General features: G+C 42.7%; 1 protein-coding gene across 2 annotated transcripts in view; it reads left to right on the top strand.

The window, feature by feature from the left end:
• The window catches only part of PIGN (phosphatidylinositol glycan anchor biosynthesis class N), a 282,876-nt gene that overhangs the window by 141,367 nt on the left and 125,654 nt on the right, over window positions 1-15,855 (top strand). For both annotated transcript variants that reach the window (XM_056520984.1, XM_056520985.1), the window contains exon 15: window positions 10,915-11,054. In XM_056520984.1, coding sequence (XP_056376959.1) covers window positions 10,915-11,054 — 140 coding nt within the window. The remainder of the gene's footprint in view (window positions 1-10,914; window positions 11,055-15,855) is intronic.

Here is a 15,855-nt window from a genome sequence, read left to right as displayed (position 1 = left end):
CTTTAATGTTATGTAGGGATTGATGTTTTGGGAGAGCAGCAGATTAATCTACCCATACTGTAAATTATTCAGCAACTTTTTAATGCGGAAATGGGACTTTTGTTGCTAGAGAGTACCAGGTCACTGCCCCAAAAATGGCAGAAAGCCCTGATGCCAGGCATGTTCGGGCCATGCCCGTAGAGTCAGCAAGGTACATGTAGGTCAGGCAGAGGCAATTTCAGATACAGGATAGCAGATCAGAAACACACACCTTCGCTTTGCCAGAACCACAATATTGCGCTGGTACTGATCACTGAGTACCGTAGTCTTAAACAAGTTATGACAGGCAGGCATATGTGAAGAACATATTAGAGAACCATGCACTGGCCCTTTAAGTGGAAACCAGTGCATGCACATGGATCCTAGGGGGCAGAAAACAGGCCAAAAACTGTAGCCCTGTGGAATAAAGCAGGAGAAAGGCCAGAGGAGGAAGCACGAAACAGACAGAGAGGGGAAGTGGAGCGGAGATGATGGTGAGGGCCAGGACGCGCTGCGTTACACTTCACTAGATGTTCCTGGAGTAGCATCATCCATCCCTATTGAGCCAAAATATATGTTTGTCTGTGACTGATCTATCTGTATATGAGTAGTCTGAGGAAGAGCTGGGTGGTTCTCTGAGAAAATATGTTGCCTGATTTCCCACTTGGTTGGTCTCTCTGCCCGTTCCTACATATATGTTAGCCTGAATATTGCGTCTGTCAAACTATATTTACTTGCCTGACATCTCAATTGCATTTTGTTAGTGTTAATGACCAAATGATCTGTATAGTGTTTCTGCACTTCAGTCTCTTACTAAGCTTGCCCTTCGGCTTTGTATACCCCAGAAGACTGGAGTTAATGCTCCCCTTGATTTTGTAACATTACCATGAAGGTCTGTTGGATTGTTTTTTGAATTGTTGTTACATGTTCAATAAAACGGTATCTGATTAAAAGACAAGAAGGTGCTGCAGAATATATTTTTGTATATAATATAATTTAACAAATATATTTTAATATATAATATAATTTAACAAATATGTTTTAATATAAATTGAATTTAAATCTAATATTTATATAGAAAAGTTGCCTTATTATGTAATGAAAAGAAATTTCAGTATAGATGCTTACTGTAGTCTGTTTGTAAAAATGGTTGAAAGCTCTTTAAAGGCCTCTTATTACAGGACAATAGCTCAATGTAATGCACTTTTTTTATTTTTTTATTTAAAAAAAAAAAAACTAAGAGAGAGACCACCAGGTCTTTAGTGTCTTTTACACTAGGCAGATTGATATAGCTGCTATATGTTAATATTCAGAATTATAATTAAATATAAACAAACATACAGTAACAAAATTAGAGACCAATAAAAATGACTTATTTTTCAATTCGGTTCTTCTCGACATGGTTGAAAGTTTTTGACGCTACAATGGCCCTTATTTACTAAGCTGAAACCTACACTTTTTATCGGGTTTGTGGACAAAATTTTAGGCGCACGCCTGTTCGACATTCGTGCGCCTAAAAAAGCAGACAATTTCAGAAATCACTTGAGTGTTTTAGAATTCCCTACAACGGGGTGTGGCTTCTCCAAAAATTGGCGTAACCCAACATTTTCCAGAAAACCCACGGTTTATTGTCAGATACCCGAGAAAAAAACAGAGAAGAGTAATTTTAGAAAACCCGACTGCCAGAGGCTGATGTAAAAACTGGTAAAATGGAGTGTTTTTTCCGAAGCATAAATATTAAGGCTAATATGCTTAACCCCTTAAGGACGCAGCCCTTTTTCCCCTTAAGGACTGAGCCCTTTTTCGCAATTCTGACCACCGTCGCTTTACGAATTAATAACTCGAAAACGCTTTTACAGAATATTCTGATTCCTGAGATAGTTTTTTCGTGACATTTTCTACTTTATTTTGGTGGTAAATTTTCGGCGTTACTTGCATCCTTTTTTGGTGAAAAATCCCAAAGCTTCATGAAAATTTAGCATTTTTCTAACTTTGAAGCTCTCTGCTTGTAAGAAAAATGGATATTCCAAATAAATGTTATTTTTATTCACAATTACAATATGTCCACTTTATGTTGGCATCATAAAATGGACATATTTTTGCTTTTTGAAAAAATTAGAGGGCTTCAAAGTAGAGCAGCAATTTTCAAACATTTCATGAAAATTGCAAAATCTGAAGGGACAGATGTTACAGAACTACAACTCCCAGCATGCCTGGGCAGTCTAGGCATGCTGAGAGCTGTAGTTTGGCAACATCTGGAGGGCTACCGGTTGGGCACCACTGTAATAGTGGTCTCCAAACTGTGACCCTCCAGATGTTGCAAAACTACAACTCCCAGCATGCCCAGACAGCCTTAGGCTGTCTGGGCATGCTGGGAGTTGCAGTTTGGCCTTCCTAGTGGTTGCCACAGTAAAGATCACTATACTTTCACTTTCATTCACCCCCCCCCCCCCCCCCACCGTAGTTTCCCTACCTGAGCCAGGATCCAGCAGTCTCAAGCCAGGATCCGGGGTCCCCGGGCATCTTCTCCTCCAGGTACCGGCCTCCATACTCTCAACATGTTCGTCTCCACATCCAGGGGTGGGAAGAACAGGGGGTTGCCAGGGCCATTGGTCAGAATCAGTTCTGACCAATGGCAGGGGATAGGAGGAGATCGCACTGCGACCTCGCTCCTATCCCTCAGAAAGATCGGGGCTGTCCCTGACAGCTCCGATCATCCCTATTTTCCGGGTGATCGGGTCACCAGAGACCCGATCAGCCCGGAATAGCAGAAAATCGCATGTCTGAATTGACATGCGCTTTTCTGCGATCACCGACATGGGTTGTCTCAGGACCCCCCTTGGCGATGTGCCAGGATGCCTGCCGAATGATTTCAGCAGACATTCCGGTCCGATCCCCAACCGGCTAGCGGCGGGTACCGGAATTCTCACGGGCGTATGCATACACCCCACGTCCTTAAGGATTCGGGATGCAGGGCATGTGCATATGCCCGGCGTCCTTAAAAGGTTAAATAATGTTAAACTAAATTTTAAAAAACTTGTTCGACTTTAATTACCTGTAATCCGGACATATATTCTGTAGTTAATTTTATAAATTTTCCAGAAAAGTGCAACCAAGTGTGAATAAATTTGCCGGGGAAAACAAAGTGAAGGCTGGAAGTTGGAATTAGACAACAGCTGTTTGACTAAGACAACAAATCACAGCATGCCCTTTGACTGTGTTAGGATGTGGAGAGTTGAGTTTATGCATAAGTTTGTATCACAAAGTGCAATTGGCTCTTGCGTGACTAAAAACAAGTGATGTCCAAATTGTGGCCCTCCATATGTTGCTCAACTACAAATCCCAGCATGCCCAGACAGCATAAGACTGTCTAGGCATGCTGGAGGCATTCTGTGAGTTGTAGTTTTCCACCATCTTGAGGGCCACATTTTGGACATGTCTGCCTTAGAAACACAGGCAAAGTGAATGCTAGTACCGTTCTTTGTTAGTCTTCAGCTGTTGCATAAGTACAAATCCCAGCATGGCCTTGGGCTATGCAGGTTGGGAGTTGAACTTAGGCAACAGCATGTGACTCTCAGCTTCTAAGACATTTCATAGTTCATAGGCTTACCTCTTCCACCAAAAAAATGTCTCCAATGGTGTGAAACGTTGTTTGCTACCACCATCATCAGGGGGAAGGAAATCCTCATCTCGGTCATCCCCTTCATCACTTTCCGAGTCAGGAGGCACTGCAACTTGACTGGAAAGATTACCTTGGCTTTCAGGTAAAGGGGTACTCGTGCATGGTAGGGGGAAGTCGGATGCTGAGGGGTATCTTCCCCATCCTGGGGAAAATGGCTTCTTAGGAATTCTGCAAAGGCATTTGAAATTTCCCTCTTATTCATTACTGCTTGCTTTAGTCCAGCCCCACATTAGTAAATTCCAAACGAATATAGACAAAAGACAAAAAAAAAAAAAAGCAACAGAAAACCCTCCACTATTAGTAAATGAGGCCCATCATGTTTTATATCCACGGCTCAACAAGTCACATGGGCATGGCTCTAACGTAAGATAAGCTGGCTGAGGGATGCCAAGTTTATAGCCGCCCAGATATGAAACGTGTAGATGTGGTATTTGACACTTTTATATGTCTATGTTGTAACAATAACGTTACTGTTTGTAAGTGACTTAACAACCTTGCCACAGTCAATATTTTATTAAGCAGGTACTGACCCAAGAGAGACCGGGTCATAACATGCCCACAAAGTAGTTATTTTTTTTAGCTTAGATATAAGGGGAGGAGAAAAGAGTGTATAAAATACATAAGGTGTGCAATAAGGAGGCAGCAAGGAGGTGTGCCTGCCTTTCCAAAGGTCTGACAGAATAACAAAACAGTTGCAATATAAATTTACAAGCTGGGGACAAAGGCAACAAAGTTAGTCTCTTTCATCTCCTTATTCCCCAGCTGTTTGTCTGCACCTCTGTACCTCATTCGGAGGTGACAGATGCACTTTAAATAATAAGACTAATACTATACCTTAACGTGGTAGTCCAGTATAAAAAAACGTATCCCCTATCCTGCGCATAAGGGATAAGTATCAGATCTCGGGGGGTCCAACTACTGGGACCCCTGCGATCTCCCACCCGGCGCCCTGGCATTCTGCATGAATGCATTGTCGACCACAGCTCAAAGCTGTGGCCAAACGCCCTCTACATGCATTTCTGGGAGAGCTGGAGATACACGAACGCTGTATCTCTGGGTCTCCCATAGAGATGCATGCATGGAGGGGGCATTTTTGCCACTGCTTCATTCGGTGGTCCACATGCCGCCATTCATGAGGAGAACGGACTGCAATATGGGAGATTGCGTTGGGGGGGGGTTTGTTGGGTGGTCCCAGTTTTTTTTATACTACATAACTCTTTCAACTCTCTATTATTAAGTTATTAAAGGGGTTATCCAGGAAAAAATATTTTTATATATATCAACTGGCTCCAGAAAGTTAAACAGATTTGTAAATTACTTCTATTAAAAATTCTTTATCCTTTCAGTACTTATGAGCTTCTGAAGTTAAGGTTGTTCATTTCTGTCTAAATCCTCTCTGATGACACCGGTCTCGGGAAACGCCCAGTTTAGAAGCAAATCCCCATAGCAAACCTCTTCTAAACTGGGTGTTTCCCGAGACAACCTTAACATCAGAAGCTCATAAGTACTGAAAGGATTAAGATTTTTTAATAGAAGTAATTTACAAATCTGTTTATCTTTCTGGAGCCAGTTGATATATATAAAAAAGTTTTTTCCTGGAATACCCCTTTAAGTAATTAGTTTCTCTTTCAGTATACGCTTCTTCTGCCTGAGCACATCGCTGCCTCGCTGCTTATATCTACCTGCTCAAAATTTAGCTGTAAGGTCATCTTAGTTTTCTACTTTACCTTTTGTCGTAGAAATAAGTTTTGAACATAAATTTTGTTCTCTAGCCCCTACACAGGCTACATTTGTAGCTTTTGCTTCTAGTTCTCTGATTTAACCCTTACTCACCCCCATTTGCCAGGGGCGGGGTTTATATTTAAAGTCCCATACAAGTCAATGGGAAATATATGTTACTACATAACTTTCAAACAGCTGGAGATATTTCGATAATACTTGGTCACATGTTACTTATGTCCACTTGAAATATAGGATAGTTAATTTAACCCTTAACAACCCCATTTGTGAGGGTCTGGGTTTTTGTTTAAAAGTCCAAGCAAATCAATGGGAAATGTATGTTCCCACATAACTTCCGTACGGCTGGAGATATTTCAATACCTGGTACACATATTACGGGTCGTTAGAGGAGGACGGGATAGAAGGTCGGGATAGTAGGTCGGCATAGGAGGTCGGCATAGGAGGTCGGGATAGGAGGACGGGATAGGAGTATCAAGATAGGAGGACCGGGATAGGAGGTCGGGATAGGAGGACCGGGATAGGAGGACCGGGATAGGAGGACCGGGATAGGAGGTCGGGATAGGAGGATCAAGATAGGAGGACCGGGATAGGAGGTCGAGATAGGAGGTCGAGATAGGAGGTCGGGATAGGAGGTCGGGATAGGAGGTCGGGATAGAAGGTCGAGATAGGAGGTCGGGATAGGAGGTCGGGATAGGAGGACGGGATAGGAGGACGGGATAGGAGGACCGGATAGGAGGATCAAGATAGGAGGACCGGGATAGGAGGTCGAGATAGGAGGTCGAGATAGGAGGTCGAGATAGGAGGTCGAGATAGGAGGTCGACATAGGAGGATGAGATAGGAGGTTGAGATAGGAGGTCGACATAGGAGGATGAGATAGGAGGTCGGGATGTGAGGTCGGGATGTGAGGTCGAGATGTGAGGTCGGGATGTGAGGACGGGATGTGAGGACGGGATGTGAGGACGGGATGTGAGGTTGAGATATGATGACTGGATAGGAGGTCGGGATATGAGGACGGGATATGGGGTTGGGATATGACAACAATAGATGAGGACGGGATATGAAGTCAAAAGCTTCCTCCTTTGTTTATTTTCCTCCCCAACAAGGATTAGGAAGGAAAAACCGGGCAACGCCGGGTATTCAGCTAGTAGATATATAAAACGCAATGTGTGTATGTATGTTCCAGCATCACGTCCAAACGGCTAAAGATATTAACATGAAACTTGGCACACATGTTACTAATATGTCAACAACAAACATAGGATAGGTGATTTAACCCTTACCCACCCCCAATTTTCCAGGGTTTAGGTTTTTGTTTAAAGTCCCATACAAGTCTATGGGAAATATATGTTCCAGCATAACTTCGAAACGGCTGGAGATATTTCGATAATACTTGGTCATATGTTACTTATATGTCCACTTAAAATATAGGATAGCTAATTTAACCCTTCACTACCCCCATTTGTGAGGGTCGGGGTTTTAGTTTAAAATCCCATGAAAATCTATGGGAAATGTATGTTCCCACATAACTTCCGTACGGCTGGAGATATTTCAATAATACCTGGTACACATATTACTTATATGTAAAATAAAAAGATATGATAGTTAAATTAACCCTTACCTACACCCTTATATAAAAGATGAGTTTTTGTTTCAAGTCCCATGCAAGTATATGGGACTTACAGTATCTTACTCCACAAGCTCTGCTCTGCATCTCCTGGTGAATGTGTCAGTCCGGCTTGCAAGCCGCACCCCATCTCACAAAGACACGCCCACATTTTAAGCCCCACCTCTTTTATTATCTACCCTTTTTGTGCATCGGTCTGACTTGTAAATCGCGCCCAGTGCCACAAAGCCACGTCCCCTTCTATTTTTAGCTTACAATATTTTCATCACAAATCAGTCCCATGTGAGGACAGGATATGAGGATGGGACATAAGGACGGGATATGAGGTTGGAATATGAGGTCTAGGTAGGAGGACAGGAAATGAGGTCGGGATTTGAGGTTGAGATACGAGGACGAGATAGGAGGTTGAGAGATGAGGTCAGGATATCCGGACTGGATATGAGTTTGGCATGGCAGGTCGGATTAGTAGGACAGGATAGGAGGGCGGGATCGGAGGTCCAGATAGGAGGACGGGATATGTGGTTGGGATATGAAGTCAAAAGCTTCCTCCTTTATTGATTTTCCTCCCCAACAAGGATTAGGAAGGAAAAACCGGGCAACACTGGGTACTCGGCTAGTTGTATATAAATGCTCACTCTACATTTATGGTATGTAAAGTTTTTTTTTTTGTTTTTTTGTAATTTGCAGGTTTCTTTTGTAATTTGTTTTTAGTTTTTTATTAATTTACTATATGTAACACCAACACATTCGACAGCTATGTACAGAGAGAATTTTCACTCACGTTTGCCCCGTTTTAAATCTTTAATCTGTTGCTCAGTTTTAATGGTAGGATCACACATGCCCCCTTGTTTGAAAAATGTTTCGTTTAGGGTAGGGTCACAGGTGCCGTACTTTGCTGCATATTTGCCACTGAGTAAATACACAGTAAAATGCGGCACCTGTGACCCTAAATGAAACATTTTTCAAACAAGTCGGGGCCAGTGTGCTGACGTAACTGTGACGCGTGAGTCCGCCTCCAAACCTCACTGCGCACATGGCTGCTGCTGGCTGTTGCCTGAAATATGCTGTGTATGCGCTGTGTGTGATCTAACCCGAAAAACCTTCGATTCCATCAATGTGTAGCATTGAATTAATGTTGGGAGAAAGGTTTTGGGGACTCAAAGGTCAACAGCTCATGTGGTGTCCAGTGTTGTCTTTTAATAGCTACACCTCAGGAATATGTTTAGTCATTTGTATAGGTGATTCCTTTTAGGCTAAGTTCACACTGCAGAATTTCCGTGCCGGATTCCGCATTAGAGCCCGGCACGGTGATTCTGCTGCAAAAGAGTCTTGTTGAATTCATAGCTGTCTATAAGACGGCATATTCCCGTGCGGTCCTATCGTTGACAGATTATACTGACGCCTGCACTCTCGGGAATGTCTGTGTGGACATTGCGGCGTGTCAACATAGCCTAAGGCTATATTGGCAGGGCAGAGTTTCCGCATGCGGAATTCCGCATGGATTCCGCATCAAATTAAAGCCCAGTAGACTTCAATAGGATTCCGCACTCCCATTCACAGTGCAGATCTTCCACATGTGGATTCCACATGGAATCCGCACCGATTCCGCATAGAATCTGCACAAGCCAGATACCACCCAAATGAATATGAGGAATAGGTGCAGATGTGTGAATATAGCCTAAAACAGATGCAGGAGTGTAGCTGGTATGTTTTTTTTTTTTTTCTTGTTTTTTTTTGTAAATAGCTGTGTTCTGTACTGAAGGCTTTTATTTTTTAACATGTAACCTAAGATGAAAACATTTACTGCTGATGCTTGAAATACATCACAGTAAAATATGTTTTTAAATGTTAAAAAATCCAGGATTGTGTCTAAATTAATCTAGATCACATGACCTTAGGAATGGGGTTTTGAAAACACATTAAAGGGTATTGTACTATACTGCATTCTGAAAATCCACAAGAAGCTCCCACAACTATATGTGGCTGTAGGATAAGTCAGTTAGGAGATTGAAAGTGAAGTGGGAGGGGGGGGGGCAACCAGTATGAAATAGAACAGGTAATAAACATTTAAGTAATAAACCAGCAGTTCACAAGTTATACAGTTATACATACACATACATTAATATACCCTCTCGTGTTTAGCTAAATGTGTCGTGTAACTTTTCTTTGTTGTAAGTTTTCTACATTTTAATTAATGAAAACAGTTACATACAGTATTATCATGACTGGCAACTGCTTGTGGATCATTTACATTCACTTACAACAGGGAATTGCCAAGCCAGAAGCAAATTATGTTCATTCTTCATTATCCTGAGTGTTCAAAAGATTAGTCCTGCAAGTATACAGATAACAAGTGACTACTTGCTGCAATGTGTTATGTTCAGATTCTAACACGTAGCAATAATTATTTTTAAGTAACTAAATTATGTGATAAATTATAATGTTTACTGTCCAAGATTTACTTTTCCTGTATGCGACATGAATTTCATTGTGAGGGTGTTTTTTTTTTTCTTCATATAAATGCTGGTCTTGAAGAGTAAAATAATAATTTACCATAATTATCATGTTTAGCTGTAATTTAAAATTCAAAGAACATCAACTAATGTTTTGTTGTCTGGTTTAAAGGTTCTTTATTTAAAATATGAGCAAATTGCTTAAACCACAGGTCCCTTCTACATTGACATTTAGAGAATAAGGCTATATTCACACCTCTGAATGTTCACGTGGAAAATCTCTGTGCCGACTGCAGGCGCCTGCATGCTATGACGGCGCTAGGACCGCACAGGAATGCACTGTCTCAGACAGCAATGCATTCCGTGCGGAGTCTGCAGAAAGAATGGGCAGGTTTATTCTTTCTGTGGACAACGGAATTGGAATTTCCATGCCAGAAATTCTGCTCCCTGTATTGTATTCAGCTGGGCTACAATGGGACTCTGCTGCTGTGGAATCTCTGCAGCAGCAGAGTCTCATTGTAACAAAGTGGAATACAATGCAGGGAGCAGAATTACTGCCGAGGAAATTCCAACGTGTGAACATAGCCTAAGAAGAATATTAAGGCCGTGTTCATGCATCAGAATTTCCGTGCGGAATTCCACTTGGAATGTCCACATGGAAATTCCGCTGCAGCAGAGTCTCATTGACTTCAACAGGATTCTGCTGCGATCTGTACACGGCAGAATTTCCTTGCCAGATTTTTTCGGCACGGAAATTGTGTTTTCCGTGTCTGCAGAAAGAATAAACACGTTCATTCTTTCTGCAGACTCTGTACGGAATGCATTCCTGTGCGATCCTAGCACCAGCATGTTTATGCCAGTGCCTGCAGTTTGTGGAAGGAACGCACAGAGATTTTCTGTGCGGACATTCCGTAGTGTGAGCATAGCCTAAGGCAGCTGCTTTTTTAGCAAGCCATAGACTACTTAATACAAACAGTTTATGGTCTATACATTCTATAGTCTCCATTACTATAGTCTGGATAACATGCCGAGAGTTGCAATTTCATAACCACCCGAGAGGTTTGTGCTAAGGTTGTTCCAAGATTTATCACTCATGACCAAAAAGAACATTGAAAGATAACTTTTAAGTTGTTACTATAGTTACTCAGGGGTTAACACTGGAGTCCTGGGTATGTTCTACTTATGTTTGCATGGGTTTCCTTTGGGTAGTCGAGATTAATTCGGAATTTAGATTGTAACCCCCCCCCCCCCCCCCCAATGGGGTCTAAGAACAGGCTGAAATGCTATGTTATGTTTGAATAAACATTAAGAAAAGGCACCAGAATCAGATGATAGTGTTCCATCAAATAAAAATGTTTTCATATTTGTATTTTTAATTTTATTTGATATTTTGCAGACACCATCACATCTTGTGAGGTTAGGATTTGGTGCTCTTGGGTTGTCCACAGTACTTTTTCTGATTATTCAGTCAAGTCCATGGAGTTATTATGTCTACTGTCTATTGCCTATCCCTATCTGGTATGCTGCTTCGGAAGAGTAAGTAGAATTCACGTTTAATTTCTAGAAAAATTCTTTTTTTGGCAGTATGTTGCTTTAGCAGTGTGCAGTAGATCAGGCTTGAGTTTTTTTTTATTATTAAAGGGGTACTCTGGTGAAAAACAATCTTTTTTAACCTCTTAAGGACCCAGCCATTTTACACCTTAGGACCCGGCCATTTTTTGAACATCTGACCACTGTCACTTTAAACATTAATAACTCTGGAATGCTTTTAGTTATCATTCTGATTCCGAGATTGTTTTTTTCGTGACATATTCTACTTTAACATAGTGGTAAAAAAAATTGTAACTTGCATCCTTTCTTGGTGAAAAATGTGAAAATTTTATGAAAAATTTGAAAATGTTGAATTTTTTCTAACTTTGAAGCTCTCTGCTTGTAAGGAAAATGGATATTCAAAATATTTTTATTTTTTTTCACATATACTATATGTCTACTTTATGTTTGCATCATAAAATTGACAAGTTTTTACTTTTGGAAGACACCAGAGGGCTTCAAAGTTCAGCAGCAATTTTCCAATTTTTCACAAAATTTCCAAAATCACTATTTTTCAGGGACCAGTTCAGGTTTGAAGTGGATTTGAAGGGTCTTCATCTTAGAAATACCCCACAAATGACCCGATTATAAAAACTGCACTCCCCAAAGTATTCAAAATGATATTCGGTCAGCCTTTTAACCCTTTAGCTGTTTCACAGGAATAGCAGGAAAGTGAAGGAGAAAATTCACAATCTTCACTTTTTACACTCGCATGTTCTTGTAGACCCAATTTTTTTATTTTTACGAGGGGTAAAAGGAGAAAATGTATACTTATATTTGTAGCCCAATTTCTCTCGAGTAAGCAGATACCTCATATGTCTATGTAAAGTGTTCGGCGGGCGCAGTAGAGGGCTCAGAACCGAAGGAGCGACAAGGGGATTTTGGAGAGTACGTTTTTCTGAAATGGTTTTTGGGGGGCATGTTGCATTTAGGAAGCCCCTATGGTGCCAGAAAAGCAAAAAAAAAAAAAAAATACATGTCATACCATTTTGGAAACAAGACCCCTTGAGGAACGTAACAAGGAATTAAGTGAGCCATAATACCCCACATGTGTTTCACGAATTTTGAATATGTAAAAAATTAAATTTTCACTAAAATGTGTGTTTCCCCCCAAATTTCACATTTTTGCAAGGGTTAGCAGAAAATACCCCACAAAATTTGTAACCCCATCTCTTCTGAGTATGAAAGTACCCCATAAGTTGGCCTGTAGTGCACTACGGACGAACTACAATGCTCAGAAGAGAAGGAGTCACATTTGGCTTTTTGAGAGCAAATTTTGCTCGGGGGGCATGTTGCATTTAGGAAGCCCCTATGGTGCCAGGAGAGCAAAAAAAAAACCCACATGGCATACCATTTTGGAAACTAGACCCCTTGACGAACGTAACAAGGAATAAAGTGAGCCTTAATACCCCACAGGGGTTTCACGACTTTTGCATACGTAAAAAAGAAAAAAAAATCACTAAAATGGGTGTTTCCCCCCAAATTTCACATTTTTGCAAGGGTTAATAGCAAAAAATACCCCCCAAATTTGAAACCCCATCTCTTCTGAGTATGGCGGTACCCCATAAGTTGACCTGAAGTGCACTACAGGCGAACTATAATGCTCAGAAGAGAAGGAGTCATATTTGACTTTTTGAGAGCAAATTTTGCTCGGGGGGCATGTCGCATTTAGGAAGCCCCTATGGGGCCAGAACAGCAAAAAAAAAACACATGGCATACCATTTTGGAAACTAGACCCCTTGAGGAACGTAACAAGGAGTACAGTGAGCATTTACGCCCACTGGTGTCTGTCAGATCTTTGGAACAGTGGGCTGTACGAAATTTTTAATTTGCACAGCCCACTGTTCCAAAGATCTGTCAGACACCAGTGGGGTGTAAATTCTCACTGCACCCCTCAATACATTCCGTGAGGGGTGTAGTTTCCGAAATGGGGTCACATGTGGGGTTTTGTTTTTTTTGCGTTTGTCAAAACCGCTATAACAATCAGCCACCCCTGTGCAAATCACCTCAAATGTACATGGCGCACTCTCCCTTCTGGGCTTTGTTGTACCCCCAGAGCACTTTGCGCCCACATATGGGGTATTTCCGTACTCAGGAGAAATTGCATTACAAATTTTGGGGGGCTTTTTTTTTCCCTTTTACCTCTTGTCAAAATGAAAAGTATAGGGCAACACCAGCATGTTTGTGTAAACAATTTATTTTTTTACACTAACATGCTGGTGTAGACCCCAACTTCACATTTTCATAAGGGGTGAAAGGAGAAAAAGCCCCCCAAAATTTGTTAGGCAATTTCTCCCGAGTACGGCGATACCCCATATGTGACCCTAAACTGTTGCCTTGAAATACGACAGGGCTCCAAAGTGAGAGCGCCATGCGCATTTGAGGCCTTGATTAGGGATTTGCATAGGGGTGGACATAGGGGTATTCTACGCCAGTGATTCCCAAACAGGGTGCCTCCAGCTGTTGCAAAACTCCCAGCATGCTTGGACAGTCAACGGCTGTCCAGCAATACTGGGAGTTGTTGTTTTGCAACAGCTGGAGGCTCCATTTTGGAAACAGTGGTGTACCAGACGTTTTTCATTTTTATTGGGGAGGGGGGCTGTGTAGGGGTATGTGTATATGTAGTGTTTTTTTACTTTTTATTTTATTTTGTGGTAGTGTAGTGTTTTTAGGGTACAGTCACATGGGCGGGGGGTTACAGCGAGTTTCCCGCTGCGAGTTTGAGCTGCCGCGCAAAATTTGCTGCATCACAAACTTGCAGCCTGATACTCACTGTAAGCCCCTGCCCATGTGAATGTACCCTGTACGTTCACAGGGGGGGGGGGGGGGACACCTCCAGCTGTTGCAAAACTACAACTCCCAGCATGCACAGTCTATCAGTGCATGCTGGTAGTTATAGTTTTGCAACAGCTGGAGGCACACGGGTTGGGAAACACTGAGTTAGGAAACAGACACTGTTTCCCAACCAGTGTGCCTCCAGTTGTTGCAAAACCACTACTCCCAAACATTCTCAGGCATGCTGGAAGTAGTAGTTCGGCAACATCTTTAGAGCCAGATGTTGCCGAACTACAACTCCCAGCATGCTTGGAGTTGTAGTTTTGCAACACCTGGAGGACTACAGTTTGCAGACGACTAATACAGTGGTTCCCAATCTGTGCCCTTCCAGATGTTGCAAAACTACAACTCCCAGTATTCCCTTACTGTCCAGGCATGCTGGGAGTTGTAGTTCTGCAACATCTGAAGGGCCAGATGTTACAGAACTACAACTCACAGCATGCCTGGACAGTAAGGGCATGCTGAGGATGTGTAGTTTAGCAACATCTGGGAGGGCACAGTGGTCCCAAAACTGTGGACCTCCAGATGTTGCAAAACTGCAACTCCCAGCATGCCCAGACGCCAAGGGCTGTCTGGGCATGCTGGGAGTTGTAGTTCACAGGGTCCCATTAACGCAATGCATGTCTCTTTACGGCGACGTGCATTGCTGTAAAGGGCCCGACCGTGGCTGAAGATCTACTCACCTGTCGCCGCCGCTGCCGTCTTCATCGCCGGGATCCGGGTCTTCAGGGACGAGGTAAGTACCGGGCCGGACCCCAGCACTCCCCCGCGTCCTCCGGTCTTCCTCCCGTCCTCTCCGGACTTAAAGGGGCCGGGCAGGGTGGGAGGAAGTAACCCCCCCCCCCCCCCCCTGCGATTGGTCGGTTAACTAACCGACAGATCGCAGGGTATAGGAGGAGGTGGCCGACTTGCCACCTCGCTCCTATACGTTAGCATGGTCCTGGCTGTCTGTGACAGCCGGGATCATGCAAAATTACCGGGCGGTCGGGTCCCAGAGACCCGATCAGCCTGGTATCGCGGCAGATCGCAAGGGCGATTTCCCATGCGATTTACGGCGATCACCGACATGGGGGGCCTACTTGGCCCCCCTCGACGTTTGCCCTGGATGCCTGCTGAAGCATTTCAGCAGGCATCCGGTTCCGATCTCTGCCCGGCGCGCGGCAGAGACCGGAAAACGCCAGGGCGTATGGATACGCCCTGGGTCCTTAAGGCCCAGGGTGTGAGGGCGTATCCATACGCCCTGGGTCCTTAAGAGGTTAAATCAACTGGTGCCAGAAAGTTAAACAGATTTGTAAATGACTTCTATTTAAAAATCTTAATCCTTTCAGTACTTATCAGCTGCTGTATACTACAGAAGAAGCCCTTTTCTTTTTGAATTTCTTTTCTGTCTTACCACAGGGCTCTCTGCTGACACCTCTGTTCATGTCAGGAACTGTCAAGAGCAGGATAGGTTTGCTATGGGGATTTGCTCCTGCTCTGGACAGTCCTGACATGGACAGAGGTGTCAGCAGAGAGCACTGTGGTCAGACAGAAAATAAATTTAGAAAGAAAAGAACTTCCTGTGGCGCATACAGCAGCTGATAAGTACTGGAAGGTTTAAGATTTTTAAATAGAAGTACTTTATAAATCTGTTTAACGTTCTGGCACCAGTTGATCTAAAAAAAATTTTTTTTCACAGGAATACCCTTTTAAATACAGACAGGTCCCTAAACTAAATAGATTTATCTTTCTCTTAGGTGGCCTAGGCCTACAAAGGGAATTCTGGGTAGGAACCAGCTCCACCAATTTAAATGCTCAATGTGGATTAAAGAGTAGATCTGGTTCTTACCTTCTGTTCCTTTTGGATATGTAGGACATCTAGTGTAGACACCCACCTGTTTGAGGTCACCTTATTTTGACAGCTCATACAAAA

The sequence above is a fragment of the Hyla sarda genome, chromosome 5, assembly GCF_029499605.1.
Source record: "Hyla sarda isolate aHylSar1 chromosome 5, aHylSar1.hap1, whole genome shotgun sequence".
In the NCBI taxonomy this organism is placed as follows: domain Eukaryota; kingdom Metazoa; phylum Chordata; class Amphibia; order Anura; family Hylidae; genus Hyla; species Hyla sarda.
This window is presented reverse-complemented; position numbering and strand designations above follow the sequence as displayed.